This window comes from Lipophrys pholis (genome assembly GCF_963383615.2).
Source record: "Lipophrys pholis genome assembly, chromosome: 11".
Classification (NCBI taxonomy): Eukaryota; Metazoa; Chordata; class Actinopteri; order Blenniiformes; family Blenniidae; genus Lipophrys; species Lipophrys pholis.
In genome coordinates, this window is record NC_137631.1 from 9016967 (window position 1) to 9035765 (window position 18799).

General features: G+C 40.7%; 1 protein-coding gene across 1 annotated transcript; it reads left to right on the top strand.

Moving 5' to 3' along the window:
- Window positions 1-736: 736 nt before the first annotated feature.
- On the top strand, window positions 737-13027 carry alkbh3 (alkB homolog 3, alpha-ketoglutarate dependent dioxygenase). The gene is made up of 10 exons (XM_080476111.1): window positions 737-851; window positions 1770-1852; window positions 2154-2266; window positions 2385-2419; window positions 2553-2600; window positions 3383-3486; window positions 5118-5206; window positions 5799-6008; window positions 7210-7308; window positions 11943-13027. The coding sequence occupies exons 2-10, from the start codon at window positions 1780-1782 to the stop codon at window positions 12066-12068; spliced, it is 897 nt and encodes a 298-aa protein (XP_080332237.1). The 5' UTR covers window positions 737-851; window positions 1770-1779; the 3' UTR covers window positions 12069-13027.
- Window positions 13028-18799: the final 5772 nt, after the last annotated feature.

Genomic DNA, 18799 nt, shown 5'->3' on the forward strand with positions numbered 1-18799 from the left:
AATGCTCCAACTGTTGGAGAGAAATAGGATCACATTTTGAAATGTAAAGTAAAAGTTTTCTGTATACAGATGCAGCTCATCCTGAATACTGCAGTCATAGTCCTCAAAGAACAAGAGAGGGTGGAGCACATTCCACTCTAACTTTAATCACTGTACTGTCTGCTTGCTTGACTTTACAACCTTACTTCTGGTCTATAAAGTTTTGAATGTTCTCCGGCTTAAATACATCTTGGATTTACTTGTCGAATATGAAACATCTCGACCCCTCACTGAAGTCCTCAGCAGCTTTTAGTTCCTACCACTCCTCACCTGTGGAACAAACTTCATGAACATCTCAGGACTGCTGACACACACTTCTGTTAAATCAGGACTTAAAGCAATTTTATTTCAATTAAACAATAGATTTTACTTATTTTATTACCCATGTAGCTTTTAGTTTAATTATAATTTGTATGCCTTTCTCGTTTCCTTTGTTCTAATGTTTTACTTTGATTTCTTTGAAAAAAAAACAACTGAATTCCCTTGTGTCTGAATGGTGTTATAGAAATAAACTTGCCTTGCCGATCAAAATGCAAATGTTTGTAATATAAATTGAAAAGGTCATAAAAAACACATTTAAATTTAAGTATAACTGAAATGAAATCAGGTAAACCGGACTTTAATCATTACACAATAAAGACATTTAAAATGTGTTCATTACGGGAGGGACCTTTCCTTCACGTCTTAGTTCCGCGTCGGATTTATTTTTGAGTAACACTGAAGTCATGGCTGACACACCGGCGTCGCTTCAGTTTCTTTTAAGTTAAATCTCGGTTTTTCGATCCGTAAAGATTTTATCGGCTCCTGTTTGGGTAAGCTATTGGACGTGTGTTGTTACAGAATTGTTACCTGTGTATTTTCTGTAGATTGTGGTTTGTACAAGGAGTTTATTCATGTAAGTTTAAGATTGTTAGCGACATAGCGTCAAGTTGTTTATTCGCCTGCTCCAATATTTTTCTACTGAGGCTTTTGGGTTGATTTAGTTTAATAAACCCAGCTTTTGTTTTAATGCTTGTTTCAATTATTGCCCAATTTTGTGATAGATTTGGGTTGTGAAATCGGCAGTGTTCGTTATATAGGACAGAAACAGGTGTTCGCAGTGGTTTAAATTACAGGAAGAAGAAAAAATAGCTAATTCAAAATTACAAGATTACACTAGATGTAGTATATTAGACAATGAAAATGCTCGGTATTATGAGTATGACTACATTTATACAATCTTCTTTCAACAACCACAAAGGTCTATGTGAATTAAGTACAACCAAGCTCAGTAGTCGTTAATATGGCCAGGCAAATGTATTTTCATAGCACCATTCAGACACAAGGAAATTCACAGTGAAATAAAAGAAATACATTTAAAACAAAGTGATTAAGGACCTTACTCTTAAGCAATTAAGATTGTGACCTGCAATAAAATAAAGCGATTCAGAAAGGCATGAAAAAGTAGAATAATATGACAGATTGGTTAAGATAAAGAGGATGAAATAAAAAAGTAACAGCTTTTGTTTATTGTTGTAAGCTGATTTAGTTTTTGTCTCAATGTGCTTGTTAAATTTCAGTCCATAATGATAGCCAAATTTATAGTGTGATTGTTTGTCTTGAGTGTCATGGTTTACTATGTGCAATAAAGCCAGCACCAAACATTAGATGCTGGATTCCTGTGATCTCTCTTTTGGGTTCAAAGTTTGCTTCAACGTTGGTCATCTGTTTTTTGTTTTTTTTTTATGCAGATGTGTTACGATGTCGGATAAACGTCAGCGTGCCAGAGTGCAGGGCTCCTGGGCCAAACAACTGCCAAAACATTCAGTTCCAGGTGGTAATTTAATTCGTACAGTGACATGCATGATTCTCACAGAATTAGATCATGCAACAAGAACAGGCGACTGTGGTCAGTTTCATCATTACAAAACACACACCTCCACCTACTCCAACTCAGCATGGTTTGACCACAGACCATCATTGAAATATTGAGTAATCCATGAGCTAATATGGTAGTAAAGTAAATTAAACTGTCTTTTGATGTTGCCCATTAAACATCAGAATTCTGGAAGGTTGGTAATTCCTAAAAAATGTGCCTGACGTGAAGTATTAAGCCTTCTCTCTCCTTTTTTAAGCCGGTGCAGTACTTAACAACCAACAGTCCACAAGTGCCAAGCCAGCCCTTGGTTCCTGGAAATGTGGACCTCAGAACACATCCAAAAATGTTGAGTTTCATCAACCCACAAAGGTAGACAAAGAGAATCTGAGTTACTCTTGCACAGCCAAGATGTTTGTCTGGGTTGGTGTGATAAATGTGTATCTGCTGTATAATCTGTTGAAACTTTCTCTGTTGCTCTTCATGACAGCCTGTTAGAGATGTTCCACCTGAGAGGATTATAGAGTGAGTTGCACGATTCATCTTGTAAGGATATCTGGAAGTTTTAGTTTGTCATAAAACCCTCATGACAGTTTATTTATTGGTTGCCATGTGGTTGCACATCACACATGTGGACTAACTATATTCTTCTGGATAGGAAAGCCGGTGATTATGAGATCAGTCATGGACCATCAGGGGTTTCCAGGTGAGTGCAGTTTAGGTAGCAGTAAAATCTTTTTGTGTAAGAAGTTATCTACATTACATATATTTTTTATTCTTCATATGAAATTTAAATGAATTTTATTGTGTTGATAGTATGGAACATATATACAATAAAACAAATAAATACCAATAAAATCAAATAAAAATCATTTCCAATAAAATTGTGTTTGAGGTATAAGTCCAGTAGATGGCAGTGATCACACAAACAAAAATTTCCATGTTCCCCCTTGGAGATTATATAGAAATAAACCTCTGTTTACTACTCGCCTAACTTTTCAAATTTGATGCTTCTTGTGGCATTTTCATGAAAATGGCTCGGTAATTCAAGTCCTAAAGTGAAGTTTGATGGCCCTTTCTGTGTAGTGTCACAAAACACCAAACAAATGTTCATACAGTTAAGCTTTAGCTGGGTGCTTAGCCAGTTTCAAAGAAGTAAACAACCAGCAATTGTGCTGTTTGTGTTTGTCAGACATTTTAATTTACTAAGTTTAATCATTTCTGACCAATTGCTATAATTTGACATGAGTGTATTGTTTGACTTTTTTATTTTTTGCAGACATTTCTATCGGCCTTTGACGATCTATTTGCCTTCATAAGATACATAATAAGAAAACTGTTTACTTAAACAACCCATGGATTTTAAAACCACGTGCTACCAATGATCAAATCATCTACAAACACTGAATAAGCCACATACACACTGTGTACCTCCGCCTCACTTCTGTGTAATCTGTGTGTTTGTGTGTTGTCTTTCCACCCGTCAAGACTTCGGCTGCTGCCTGGATTTCTTCCTACAGAAGAGGCAGACTGGATGTTTAGTAAGCTGCTTGCAGAGCTTCCCTGGTCCCAGAAGACAAACTACAGACAGGGTGGGCACCGTCCTGGAGTTTAAGACGATAAACAGACAGTGAGGAGGGTTTCCTCATTGCTGCCGGTTCAATTCCTGAAGGCTAATTTTTGCTTCTGACAGATTTATCACACTGCCATTGCCAATATTTTAATTAATATTAGCAGAATCTGTTTCCATTGATCATTTTCGTTTCCTTAAATATCTTAACATTTCATGTAGATCAGGTTAAATCACCGAAGCTGGGAAAAATGGCAAAACTATCTACATGCATCAAGTGCAGCTTCTCTATCTTTACACACGAGCTGTGTGTGCGTGTAGGATTTACTTCGCTAAACAGTCAGCATTGTCAGTATAAAGGAAAGAAAAGTGACGCATTGTGTTCTATGTACAGTGAGCATGTTGAGACGAAGCCAGACGTTGTTTGAGAATCAGTCTTTTCTCTCTGCTGGCCCTCCTCCACGTAGTGTGCTGTTCTGCGATAGCTCCATACAAGACGGACCCTGAGATGAAGACAAGGGGGCCACGATTTGTAAACAGTGACTGCAGCGACAGGATGTGTAATCCTCGATACATCATTAGTCAGTTTGTCAACAAAGTCCATGTGACGTTTGGGTGAAGGAGGAGTTGAGAAGGAAGCAGGCAGTTACTCTTGAAAGTTTCCTCTCCTACGTCAATCAGCTTCCCAGACTCTGAAATCAACTCTTTAGGACGTTGACTCTGGTTTTCCGAACATTTAGTTTTAGGATTCTGAACTGAAATGGATTATGGTTTTGTTAGTCTTTTCCCCCAGATAATGTATTTTTAAGGAAGAACTAAAGCTTTTGAGGGCTGATAAACGGCCACGCTTATTTATAAATATTAGCTCTGGAGATCCTGAATACTTCATCCTTATAAAATGTGATGGCTGCTCAAGCAGTTTGTTTTGGTTTCACCCTGTTCCCGTGCCCAAGCAGAGTCTAAAATACACTGATGGCAGAGGGAAGGTTCTTGGAAGAGAAATGTTTTTCCCAGGGAAAGATGAAGAAAGAGAGAGAGAGAGAGAGAAAAAAAATACAGACACAAACTCGGTGTGTTTACGTTGTATTCTGTCGGCAATACGTGACTGTTGCACACGTGTGTTATGGACCCGTGATCAACTTACTGACGCAGCCATTATTATCCCATGAAACTCTGCCATTGCTTGTTCATTCATGAATGAAATAAAAAGCCTCCACAGAATCAACAGTTGATTTTAATTCAGTACATTACCTGAAAATGCTCTCAAATGTCAGTCTAGATGTATGGCCTTTTAATGAAATGCCTAATATTCCAACAACCATAGTAGAAGATATTCACATAGAAAGGCATTTAAAATCAGCTGAACAAGGGTATTTCTATCTTTTATAAGTTTAATATGATTGTATCTGACTAATATTGTATTGCCTCCCAGTGACAATATCTTGCATATGTTCTTGGTGCACATGCACATTTACTCCAGGTAGTTCGGTTTCCGCTTACAGTCCAGTAACATGCATTTGAGGTCAATTGGAGACATGGTTTCAGTTTGTCCACATAAACTCCAGCATAAATGTGTCATCCTCTTCAGTAGCAAGTGGGAAACGTGATCTTGTTCTCATGGGTGTCTCTGTGTATGTGGGTGTCTCGGTCCAGGTGAAGCGTATGAGGAGCCCAGGCTCACCTGCTGGTTTGGAGAGTTGCCATACACATACGCCAGCTCCACCATGGATGCCAACACGCAGGTTAGATCGATACAACCAGATTTAAAACATCATCTTCCTAAATAATATCTTTATTCTTTCATTCTTTCTTCTGCAATCTCCTCATAATTGTCTTGGTTTTCTTGTTTTGTGGTTTTGTTTTATGTCTCGAGGACAACAGCAGCTTGGTCCCACTCTGTTTAAAGTTGTTTGTTCCAAATCCTTTCATATTTAGCTCAGAAGTTCACTGTAATTCTAAAAAAAACAGATGATATCTGCTGGTGAAAGGTCAAAGCCAAAGGCCACAGAGATGTTTTTGTTGCCCAGTTTTCTGTAAGCGATGAGTCCAGAAAGTCTGCACTCACTACTTTTTATTAAGCTCCCTATTTGTTTTCATTGCATGAGTTTAAATAGTAATTATTGGCATCTAAATATTGTACATTCACTTAAATCTTTTTGTGTGTGGGATGAATCCATACGGGAGACGGATGTATTTATTTTGTGTTGTGTCTCTCTTTGTGTTGTTAACAGTATATCCCTCATCTTGCCTGTGACACTGTTTACATCCTTTCAATTGCTCTATTCAATTTATATTATCTGTTCAACTGTCCTTTTCTCTCCTTTTTTCCTATAGTGGCATCCATTACTTGTAACCCTTCGTAAGGCCATCGAGCAGCAGAGCAGATGCAGCTTAAACTCCCTGCTGTGTAACTTGTATCGTGATGGCCACGACAGCATCGGCTGGCACAGTGATGACGAGGCCTCTTTGGGTCCGAAGCCCACCATTGCCTCCCTCAGTCTGGGTGACACCAGAATATTCGGCCTCCGCAAACAGCCTCCACCGGTGAGATGATGGCAGAGCATGGAAACTGGTTTACCTGACCTCAAACAGTCAAGTGTATGTTTAGTCTTGAAATAAAACCATGTCCACCAGTGGTTAAAGGTGAGAGAAGCAAGCATCTGACCAGAAGTCCACTTGTTTGAGGTCCACTCCAGGTTACTGCTTTTTTTTAGCTGAGCAAGGCCTTTAACCTCACCTATTCGCCGGGTGTTGTACTGCAACAGCCGGCTGCTCTTAAGGAGAACTATGAATTAAATGTAGAGAAATCATTTCCACATATTGAATCACTAAAGTAACTTAAGTCTTAAATGACCTCATTTCAGATTAGGGCCACACGCTGCCCAATCTGAGCTGGAGTTGTTGGCACCAGTAGAATGTGACCACAGTAACATTAAATAGCAGTACTTCAGAGTGTTTCTTTGACAGAAATGGGGTTGTATTTTACATATATTCAATGATGTCTCCTTGGTCAAAATACGGTGCAATGTCCAGAAAAAAAGCTCTTTGTTTTGGAATTTGGCCACATCCGAAACGACAACAAATAACTTGACTTTTTGCTTTATTTGGGGAAACTCTGCTGAAAGATCTAAGTTGCAGCGTTCAGTGTTTCTTCTGACCATCTCTGCATGTTCTCATGGAGTGAACCTTCTTTTGAGGCAGTTTTGATTCATGGGCTGTATGTGTCACTCTCTTGATGTAGCACTTATCAGCATTTATATTCAAACACCATTGACTATGTTATTGTTTTTTTGAGTCAGATCATGATTTTCACCACTTGTTTTCCTTCTCTTTGGCCTTAAATCCAGTTTTCATTAAGGTGTGCAGATCTGCCCCCCTTTAAATCCTCCAGGCTCTGTTTGTTCGGGTTAAGTTAAGATTGGTAGTAGGACTTGGCTCAGATTCAAGGGAGGCTGCCTCGTGCTTTGAATCCACGCTACTTAAGAAATAGAGCAGACGTAAAGGCAAAAAGGAGGTTCAACCGAGTAGAAAGCAGGTCAGTTTGTGAAAACTCCACAGTGGTCAGTGTTTAATAGTGACCTGTTTCTTCTGCCTGTTGTGACGCAGCTTTCAATAGTCACAAATGCTACTTTTATCAGTATTTAGTCAAGATAACAGTAAATACCTTCAAGTTACCTCCTGGGTTTTGATTTACTGTTGTTTAGTTACTAAACTGTTCACGTTGTCCTGTATTTTGAAACGTTAGGAAGAAAACGGCGACTACACCTATGTGGAAAGAATTCGGGTTCCCCTGGGTCACGGCACTTTGCTGCTGATGGAAGGAGCCACACAGGATGACTGGCAGGTAGATCGAGTCAACAATCACATTTTAAAGAAATGTCCATGAGTCAAAATCTGTAAGACGTTGGAAAAATCTGATTTGAACAGAAATTATAATCTTCTTAAAATAACCTCTCTTTTTAAGTATTGTCTTCACTAGTTAATCCTGCCGGAGCGACACAAGGTGCCTTGTTGTGTTTTTTGTCCATATTATGAGAACTTCTTTCTTGATCCATTTATACTAAACAAACATTGATCACAGTGTTTCTGAGTAACAGGGAAAATGCCAAATATGTTTTTTTAGAGGCTCATCAATAGTTAAAGATAGAAATACAAAGCGTATATTCTAATGTATAATGTTTTTTGTCTTCCATGCTTTATTGATTTGAATAATCTGCTATATAATAGTCTAACATGAGACAATAGTAAATATTGATGTGCTATAGCGTAGCATTTCACAAACGGCCTTTGAGGGAGTTGCAAATTCTTCATTATATTTTAGTCTTTGTAAGAGCCTCTTTTAGGTCTTCTTGGCAGGTGGCTGTTAAAAGTCTAAGTCCTAGAAATCATCTCTTATTGAGAGAGGTACTTGCGCCTCCATTGTCACTAAATGTCAATAAAGAAGTCACTTTATACCCATTACAACATGTTACTCAGGACATTTATGGGAAATAGCCATGTTGTAAGAACCTCCGCTGCCCGACCTGACCACCGCTTTGTACTTATATGGGAGCGTTGGTGCTTCAAACGGAGCACACGTGAGAAGATAGACCTGCTTTCAGGGCATTCAGGTTCCTTAACTGACCAGCAGACAGCGAGGACGGAGGGAGTGTCTTTCAGAGAAGAGCAGAACTTGAGTATAATGACAGTAATTTATTTTATAAGCTGGAACAGTACCCGAGTTTACATGAGCAGAAAGTCTTTGTGCATGTGACAGAGGGTCGGAGTGCGGTTTCTGTTGGAAATAATTGGGTCACACTCAGCGTTGAGAATATATTATACTACAAAAGCCTGAATATCATGATAAATGCAGAAGCTGCTGGAAGAGCAGATAAAAGCTTCACCAGCGTCTAATATAGGTCATCGTGGTACTCGGGTCTGCCGTGTCAGAGTCGTGTAGAATAGAAAGTCATGAAAACATGACAAAATGTTTGTGTTGAAGGGAGAGTGAATGCAGCAATAAAAAGATAATGGATAAAAAAAACTTTAATATCGCTCGTCTTCATACATAAATACGCTCCTCAGTACTGAAACTGATAGCTGGGTTTGGGAAAGGATGTTATTACTTTTTCAATGTAGATACTTCATATTTGTAACATTGTCCTGATGTTTGACGTAAATATGTCATAAATATAAGTTAAATAGGTTGAGAGAATAATAGGAAGTGAAACACTGCACCAAAACCATAACGAAAGAAAACAAAAAGTCCACAAATGGAGCCTTGTGGAACCCCATAGAAAGTTTTTAGGAACACCGGCATGAATTATTATCAACATAAAAATACATACATTTAATAACTCCAACCTATTTGTTTGGGGGTCATCATTTAGTGGTTTGATCTTTCCTCCATTTGCTCAGTGGAAATCAGAGCTGTGCCAATGAAACAAAGTTTACTAAAGTTTGGCTAATGTGCTCTCCGACCTATTTACTCTAACAAACCTTTTTAAAACCTGTTCCTGCTATTGGCTATGCAGCTGTATTACTGATGTCTACTTAACATATTTTATTAAAGAGATAATGTTTTTTTCATTGGCTTGTGAATTCTTCATATGAATATACTGTAAGTATGCTTTCATCAACAAAAGAAAACTCAGGTTTAGATAGAGTGTACTATGCACTATTTGCAATCCTGTTGCTGAATCTTTTGAATCTTAAGGCCCGCCAAAGGATGGACATCGCATATTATCTTATAAAAGCAATAAAAGCTATACTGAGGCTCTTCAATTATGTCAACATATGATTTACTGGAGCCATCCACCAAGCTCCGCTGTACACCTTAAACTCATAAACAAAAGGGCGGGTGAACAACGTCCAGGAGAACCGCAGACACAGTGGAGGAAAGGGTTTGAGCTTCAAAGGACAAAGAGAGAAGGTCACAGGTGTTTTATGGTGACACCTCCCACAGAATCTTAACAAAAGTTTCATTGCTCCGTTAAAGACCTTTTCCAGAGAAAGAAGATCAGCCCAGCCATCAATCCTCTCTCTGTTATCACACTCAAAGTAGGCTTAACAGAACTAACTGGCTCAGACAGAGAGGTTTGGAAGTGAGTGCTAAATATTTAACCAATCTTGTCAGTCTCGCTAAAGTGCTTCATTTGTTTAGACGTGGATACCGGGTTATTTCTACTTTTTCCAGGCTCTTTCTTTTGACATTGTTGTGGAAAATTAGATGTTTTCACAAGTAGGGAAAGAGGACTTTGGGGTCCCAGGATGCAGAATAAATCGGTGCAATCAATCTCTTATGTAAGAAGTCCGGAGATAAATGAACTGAACTGCTATTCAACTCTATGCAATGGCAAGAACAAGTGTGATACCTTTGGATAGTAGTTTTCTCCATTTATTGGTACAAATGTGATCCAATCTACATTTAAAGTATATAAACTCAAAAGGGTGCTTAAACTAATACCACACAAACAATTCTCATATAACCTCTCTTTGATTAATCAAAAGCATAGACCCACTCCGACCTGTGAAAACCTTCCAATTTTCTGACAAGAAGCATCGTCTCATGTGTGCCATGCCTCGTACCAACAGGTTGTCTGAAGAAATACAGCCAGCTATTCTTAAACTGCATCAAGCCATCACGAAGTTTTGAGATATACACCAGTCCACAGTCAGATCGTTTAGAAATTGAGATGATTTAGTTACTTCGGTTGTTCCCCCTAAATGTTTGTGCCTGCCAAATGAGCTCACTGATCATCTCTACAACAGTACTGTGAAAATGTTTTGAAAGCTGATGAAACTTTGAGGGAGAATAATAGTATTGAGTTCCTAACTTGGGTTCTGGGCAGCTTACCATGACTGCCCCCCCCCCCCAAAAAAAGTTTTATCAGGCCAACCTGCAGGATGCTTTAAGTGTTGTTCTCCACCAGCTGAAGGTCAGTCCAAACTAGATTGAAACTGCAGCACTTAAAACCAAAAATCCGTCAGAGCCGTGATCTGAATGTTACATGTTTGGATGAACTGAAGGACTTCAGTATGAAAAGCTCAACCACAAGTCCTCCTGGGTATTGTGACTATCTCATCAACATTAAAAGCTCTTGGTTGAAGTAGTTGTTGTCAAAGAAGCTTACAGGAATTATTAAATTCCACAATTCGCTCACTTTTTCTATGATACGTGTTTAATAGACATGTTCGAAAAAGACATTAAATATTATAATTGTGTGGTAATATACGATCAGAATTGTAAGGTATTTTGTTTGGATGTAGTTGACGTAGACGTCGATTGGGTCAGTTTTTATGGCCAATTATTGCAGGAATGGAAGTTCCAAAAGGTTTGAGATATTTTTTCTCACCACTGTATTTCAGTGTTGTTGTTTTTTTTAAAAGGGGAATACTTTGCACTTTCACCCAGTATGTGTGTGTGTGTGAGATGCAGGTGTCGGCTACAAAACCAAAACACCCTTACAGCTGGACTCTCCTGACATCAGTGACCTTTTTAACTGCTGAACTTTTGTGTAATAGTATTGGAAGGACGTACAAGCTTCTTGAATCTCACTCTAATCTCACTTCCATGTTCTCCAAAAAAAGAAAAGGAAACTTCTTCACTTTGTTGTTTCTTGTTTGACCACAATGGGGAAAAGTTATGATCTACTGATGGCTTGTATTTATTTTTTTCTTAATATCAAATTGAAAATCTGAAATTGTATACATTTATAGCCATTTTATGAGATTAATTCAAGCAAGTAGTTATGAAGCCAAAGTACTGCCAATAAGATGTATATCTTTTGAATCAGTTCTCATGTTAAAATATCAATACTTAGTATTTTTAGTTAAACAGAATCAAAATGGTCTCTATTGTCATTATTAAACACAAAAAAACAGAAAAGTGCTGTCCGTGCATGTGCCACATTATAAATCAATATATAAAAGCTAGAAGGTTATTTTCTTTCATTTCTTTTTTTTTTTGTTCTGTTTTCTCTCCCTTATTATTTTGCTGAGCAATGTTGTTGAGATTTTGTTGTTGTTTTGTTGTAAAAATTTAAAAATAAAGAAAAAAAATTGGGGGGGGGGCGATGTAGAGCAATAACAGTCATTGAATTCATGTTTCCTGCTGGGTAGCATAGCTACTTCTTCTTCCATATGTGATTAGGATCAGAAACACCAGTACAACTGGATAAATGCTCCATTCACTCAGACAAGTTTGGAACCTAGATTAAAAAAATAGTTTGGCTTGCTTTATTTTTAAAAGCTATAATTCGAAAGAAAATAACTTGAATATATTTTAACCTCATAAACTCAGGGTTAAGTTCGTATATTAGGCTTGTGTACCTACTATCTGTATTGTATCTGTAACAGTGATGCCAGCGGTGGTTTTATTTGGCGTTGGATTGGAAGAGAGATCAGCGGTATTTCTCATCGCAGGATTCATAACTTTACATAACCTTCGTATGCAAAGAGAGAAATGCATTGCTGATCAGTTTTTTTCATCCCCTCCAGCATCAGGTGGCCAAAGAGTACCATGACAGAGGCCCACGCATCAACTTGACCTTCAGAACCATCCACCCGGAGCCAGAGGGCCACCGACCGGGCACCAAGATGAGATTCACAGCAACACAAGCATAAATTACCCTCAGAGTCATGCGCTTTAGGAAGACACTTTTTGCAAACACAGGTCTGAGGTAGGTGATGTGAGAACCAGACGAGATAAGAAATGCTAGACTATAAAGACATCATCAGTGTGACCACTGCAGACTTCTCATTGAGCAATTTCAGCCCATGATTGCAAGTCGGGTTGCCACATCAGTGAGTCACAGGCTCCAGTATGAATAACAGATGCTTTCAAAGGTAAACGGGCAAATTTTCTGCTCTGCCTGAAGTCGTGAGGAGTCGTGATGATCATGGTGTTTTCAGAGAAGTGCTGCATGCTTTGTTTTAATGTCATATCTTCTTGCTGTTCTGACTCACATAATTTTAAAACAAGTGTATCTAATAATCCCTGAAGTCTTGGCATATTTATTATGAGAAGTGTTTACTCTGAAGCTACTTACAGGCAGCAAATGTTTGTTTGAAATATATATATTTTTTTGTAGTTTCGAGTACAAGAAGGCAAATGAACCCACACACCTCTGGGAAGGTCCCACACATATAAACAGAGAAATTACTTCAAACGCCCTCCGTGAGTTTGTTGGATTTATTTGACTGGGCTGTTTTGGAAAATGGTTTGAAAGTGGATCTTACTTGTTGCATTGAAAAGGTTTCCATCTCGATGACAGGCCATTAAAAGACGTTGATGTAAAATATAGCAACAGTGAATGACCTTTGGCCTTTTGCTGCTTAATGGAGACAACATATTTAGATTAAGTGGACAGAAAGTGAAGTTGTGTCTCCTTTTGAAGGGTTTTATTGTGGCCTAAACCCTCAAAGAGGTTATGCATCAAATAGAAAGTTGGTCTGGTTTCAGAGTTGAACTGTTTCTGTATTCTTTTTATGTAAATTGTTCTTGTTATTTGTTTGCTGTTGACTGAATGAGCACCAGTTTTCAATCTCAATTCAGGACATTTCATCATTGAATAAATAGATGGAAATAATGTTGTGTTCTGTCCACCATGTCCAGTGGGTGAAGGCAGGTTACACCCTGGACAGGTCACCTGTCCCATCAGAGAGCAAACATGGAGACACAGAAAAGTCACACCCAAAGGCACACTTTCTCATTTATGGTCACGAAATCACAACAAATGGACACGTTTAATTCAAGTCAAGTTTACTTCTTTCTACCCCTTTTCAGGCACGTTAATTAGACGCGTGCATGCGGGATATTATATTGGTTTATGTATGTAATTGCACAAATATTGGAAATGTCTTATATTAATTAATAAAAACAAATCAAAACATTTAAAAACCCAGACAGATTGGCGGGACGGATTCAAGCATTACATATTAAATACCAACTCAAATCCACAACGTTTGTGCTTTGAGGCGATGGTGCGAACCGCTATTCCAGCGTGCATCCTTTTCCTCGATCGTTATTTTTATGTGATATATTTACGATATAATACAAAACATTTAGTCGATTTCTATCAGCGTTGTGTGGGACATGGCTCTTTGACTGCACCATTTGGCCAAAGATGCCGTCGGATGTGCAGCAGTAGAGCACATAAATGAAACCCACATAAGTTTTGTTGTGGGGATCGGAGGATAAAGGGTCGAAAAAGGAGAAACGGAGTCAAAAAATACAACGTTGATCTTCAGTAAGGAAAGATCAAATTCCATAAAGCTTCTTGCCAAAGAGGAAAACAAAAGGTTAAACAGCACAAAATGACCCATAACAACTTCTGTGTGTATCTTAAAAGCATGACTGCGTCAATATCAAAAACTGAACCGAAATGAAATAAAATTGTTAGACTCTTTAGTGCGTGATGATGTTCAGTAGCTTTCAAACCGAAGATTCAAACGCCACCTGAAGACACCATAAAGTATCATCTGCTGACAAGTCCTAATGTGTTTAGTTGTTTGGAAAAGTAGAAATCAACTTTGATTTGAGTGAATCTTTATGTCGTAGCAGCTCAGAGGAGTTCCCTACACACTGACACACTTCCACTGATCCACAAACAAGACCTCTGCTGCTGAGTAAAATGAACCAAAGTATTTTTGCCTGGGATCATTATTCGACACTGAAACTCATAAATAAGAGAGCGGATTTTTGTATTTGTTCATGTGAAGAGTTTCATGATTTGGTGTCCACTGTGTTGACTCCTGAAGTTTTATGTTCTGTTTGGGTGGGTGGAGTTGTATGTTAGACATGAATATTTTACAGGTTCTAGTGTTATTAACTTTCACATTGTAGGATTGTTTCTAAACATGTTTAATTTAATATATATATACATGTGTGTGTGTTAATCTTTCTGGTAAGTTATAGCTGGCTTGATCTAGAATTCCATTGTTTTTAATCTGTTGTGTGGAGTGGAAGCATCATAAATTACAAAGGACTCCACAAATACATGAAATCTGGCAGATTAACCATGAATCTGAAAAGCGCTGCACAACAATTAGATCCACGTGGCTTGGGTTGTCATGGCGACATGGCAATATACAGTACAGTGCTGATGATAACGTCGTGAATAGATTTAATAACGAGGAAAAAAGATTATTCAGTTCAACGACGGGAGGAGTTTAATGATGCACCTCAATAAGTTATTAGCAATGTCTTCATGGTAATGAATCTGAATTGTGTAGTATCTCAGGTTTGAATTATCCTTTATTTTGGTTGTTTCATAATGAGGAGAAACTGTGAGTTACAGTTTAAAAGGTGTTTTCCTCATATATAAAGTTTTTGAATAATAATTTTGAAACTGGATAATGACATCAGGCTACATAGTGTTTAGTGTTCTTGTCTGACAGCCAGAGGTCTCTGATTCGATTCTATGCTCTTCATGTGCACACATTGGCTTTTTCAGCGCGTTACTCCCACAAACCAAAAGACATCCCTGTGAAGTGATACTCCAGGTATGTACATACTGCCATGGGCTGCATCTCCTTGCGCAGATAAGGATTTCTTTTTTTTTTTTGAAAGGATTATATAAGTCTGTAATCTCCAAAAGAAAAAAAATGAATGAAGTAATTCTTTTTTTTTTTTTTTTTCGTTTTTCTTCGCCCTTGTCCTGTTCGGCAGCTTGGGCCAACAATATGATGTGATTGAGAGCCTTCGGAGTCAGAACAGTTTTTGGTCTTGCAACAGGGAGAGACCTGGAGTCTCCTCCTGTTGCCTTCTCCGTCAGAAGTTGGCATGGCTGCCGTACACGACCGGGGGGGAACGCACAAAGAGAGAGAGAAGAGAAGAGAGAGAAGAAAGTCGAGGGGGGAGGGGTGAGGGGGGAGGGGGGAGGGGGTAGGGGGGAATGGGATAACATACAATGTCCTTGTTGTGCTACATATATTATTTGCAATAATCACACTCATCCAAATACTTTCCAACTGTTATTAGATTGAACCAGCCTGAGCAGCTCTATCTAGACAGTAAGATGATTTTCTAGATTAACCAGCCTGAGCAGCTCTATCTAAACAGTAAGATGATTTCCTAGATTAAACCAGCCTGAGCAGCTCTATCTAGACAGTAACGTGAAGCAGGAACATGAAATAACAAAGAGGCAACAACAAAAGAGGAACATGATTTTTAAAGTTTGAGCAAATGATGACAGACAACAAGCAACTTCAGAAGCACCTTTCGTGAGGAGTGAAAGTGTGTGTGTGTGTGTGTGCGTGTATGTGTGTGTGAGTGCGTGTGGCTTGTCCACTGGGTGTGGCCGGAACTGTTGTGGGGGGACCCGTGGTGACACCCCGGGGTCCGAGGCCACCGCGCCCGGACACCGCCACCCCGGCAGACAGAAGCCCCCCAGGCCCGGGGAGACCCCAGCGAACCACCCCAGAGAGCCCCGCCCCCGCCCAAAAAGCACCCGACGGAGAATGCAGAGAGGAATCCCCCCCAGGCAAGAGGGGCCCACAAGAGAAGGACAAAGGGCACAGGGCCCCAGGCCCCGACCCAAGCCGCCAAACCGAGAAAAGGCCGGAGCAGGGCCCCCGGGCCGAGCGGGCCGAGAGCCCCCCCAACCCCGGCGGCGAGTCCCACCGCACCCCCGGGAACAGGCCCACCCACCGCCCCCCCCAACCCGGCAAGGCAGAGACGGCCCCAGCCGCCGCGCCCCGGACCAGCCCCGCCCCCAGACCCAGGAAAGCGAAGTCCGGCGCAGGCCCCGGTCGGAGAACAGTCAACTCTACACCCCCAGGAGCCTCATATTCCACCCGCCCCATAACCCCTCCCCCCGGGTCTTGATTGGGAAACCCAACCCATGACCCACCCCGCACACACACACACACACACACACACACACACACACACACACGGAACGGGGGGGGGAGTGATGACTCTCGCACCCTCAGGCCGCCGGCCGGGCCCCCTCCCGGCCACCGCGGTATCCCAACCTCCACCAATCCAACAGCAAGTGGAGAAGGAGCACCGCACCCCAGCCCCCCCACAAGCGCCACGCCCGAGGGAGCGCGCCCCCCGCACTCCAGCCGCACTCACCCCGGGCCGGGGCGGGACCCCAGCGGGAGGTGCTGGGGGGAGCCACGTCTCCCGCCCTTCCCCTGCCCTATATGTGTGTTGAATGTATGTAAGGGTGTGTTTTTGTGTCTTGAAAAGGTGGATGCGATGTGTGTGTCTATGGTGCGGTTTAAAATTGGGGGGTAGCGGGGCCCGGGCGTTCTACCGCTGACAAGCGGCAGAACCCCGAAAGCGGCTTACCCCCTCAAGACCCTGCATGACTAAGTGTGGTTAAAATTGTGGGTGGTGCAAAGTCGGGGGAGGACCCAGACCGCAATTAAGTAGCCTGGACCCCCCACCTAGGCACCGCCCCACTGTTCCCTATTGTGGGGTAATATAAGGTGAGGTAAGGCAGGGAGGGTTCTGAGGGAGGGGGTCCCCCCGTCGCTAGGACCTTGGCCCAGCTGGACCCCCCGCGCTGCCCCACCCCACCCCCCGAGCGGCCGGCCTAGGACCCGGGGGGCCACACCCCCCCAAACAAGGCGCCGCAAGGGGACCCGGGCAGGGAGCCCCCACCCCACCCAACGGCCAGACAGCAGAGTCCGAGACCCGCAGGGCCCAGTGCGAGCCCAGCCGGAGGCCAGTGGCCAGGGCACCCCCCCTCATTCGCCCACTCCACACAAAAAAAAAAATGAAGTAATTCTTAATGTGGATCTTTAACCATGTATCTTCGGCCAAGGTGTGTTTGCATGGCCTGTTTTTCATTTGGGACGACCCGGCGGAATTCAGAACTCTGGTAGGAGTTTGTCTTGTAAACACACTCAAGAGCATATATTGTGCAAAATACATCAAGAGTCAAGAAATTGTGCAACCACTGCTGCAGTTACACACAAACTGTGATTGGGTTGTTTAATAGAAAATCCTCAATGGGTTTATAGTGTGGTTGTATTAAAATCATGAGGATCACAAAGGATTAGGACAGTTTGGGGTTACAGTGGATCAAATGCAACACGAGGGTTTTCATTAATGAGAGTCAGGTTGAAATGATTAACACTCATCACAAAGGTTACTTAAGACTTTTCATATCTAACTTTGATAAACATAATATCTCAACTACATGTTATTTCTGTCAGTATACGTTATTGCTTGAACCCTTAAAATGAAGCTGAGAAAACTACAACTAACGTTCTACACTAGTTGTGAAAAAAAACCTAGAAGGTTCATGTTATTATATTTAGATTTCAGGTCATTTTCTCTCTAACCTCAACAAGTCCAATCATATCAGTTACATCTAAGTCACTTATAAATAGATATTTACATGGTATAGATCGCCCTAATCTTCTTGGCAGTACCATGCAATGATGTGGATTGAATCACATCTGACTTCCCTTGAAGATTTATTTTTTCGTGAGAGGGAAGCTATTGAAGCTTTCCATAACAGTTTTGTTTGAGGTAATAAAAGCACTAGAGGATGAACTGTCCTGCAGTTTTGACGAGATCCGTGCAAATGAGGGCTCTGGCTGACAGGATTGCTGCAGAAAGTTTCATAAGAACTGGGAAAGGTGGATAACATCAGATTAAAGAGTGAAGATCATTCCACGGTTATGTAACAGGCTGCAACACACAAAGTAAAGTGTTAAGCTGTGTCAGCCACGAGGTCTAATGAGGCCTGAGATGACCAGCCGAAGGTCTTTAAGCACAATCAATTTAGCAAGAGTGGGGTTTTTTTTCCAAAGAGTTAGGAAACGACTGATTATTCAGATTCTACAAAGGAATTAGATGTTGAAAAATCTCCAGTCAAGCCCAAGGATGTATTTCTGGAAATCCTTGCCTCATTAATTTGATAAAAGTTTCTAATAGTATGTCCGTCCAACTATACACCTATTCCTTCTTGTTGATGGGATGTATCTGGACAGTCATTTGTATCAACTGAGGCTATATATGTGAGCTGAGGCATACAAGAATTATTGTTGCAGTCTTTTCCCGTAGTTTCTCAACATACATACATGAGAAGAACTGAGAGGCGATGTAAGAAGTTTGCATGACTATTGATTTCAATGAACTGTCGTCACCACGTTGAACCGGTTGGACTTGATTGTATATTTGACCTTTTCTGGCTAACAGAGAACATCAATGCTTGTCTGAAATGATGGCTGTGGTAGTAATACAGAGCCGTATTTTTCAAATTTAGCTTCATAAAACTCATGAGGAACCCAGTTGAAAAGGAGAAGTGTGCTTGCCCTCGCTCAATATCACCAAGCAATATTGGACACATTACTGCCACTAACCTATACCAGCAGGGGAGTGTTACTCACTG

What these genes read in the sequence shown, in the direction of transcription:
- alkbh3 (XM_080476111.1), top strand. Translation starts at nt 1,780, where the DNA reads ATGTCGGATAAACGTCAGCGTGCCAGAGTGCAGGGCTCCTGGGCCAAA. An exon ending in GAAGACAAACTACAGACAGG is followed by an intron (nt 3,487 to 5,117) that starts GTGGGCACCGTC and finishes GTCTCGGTCCAG; the next exon opens with GTGAAGCGTATGAGGAGCCC. An exon ending in TCCGCAAACAGCCTCCACCG is followed by an intron (nt 6,009 to 7,209) that starts GTGAGATGATGG and finishes TTGAAACGTTAG; the next exon opens with GAAGAAAACGGCGACTACAC.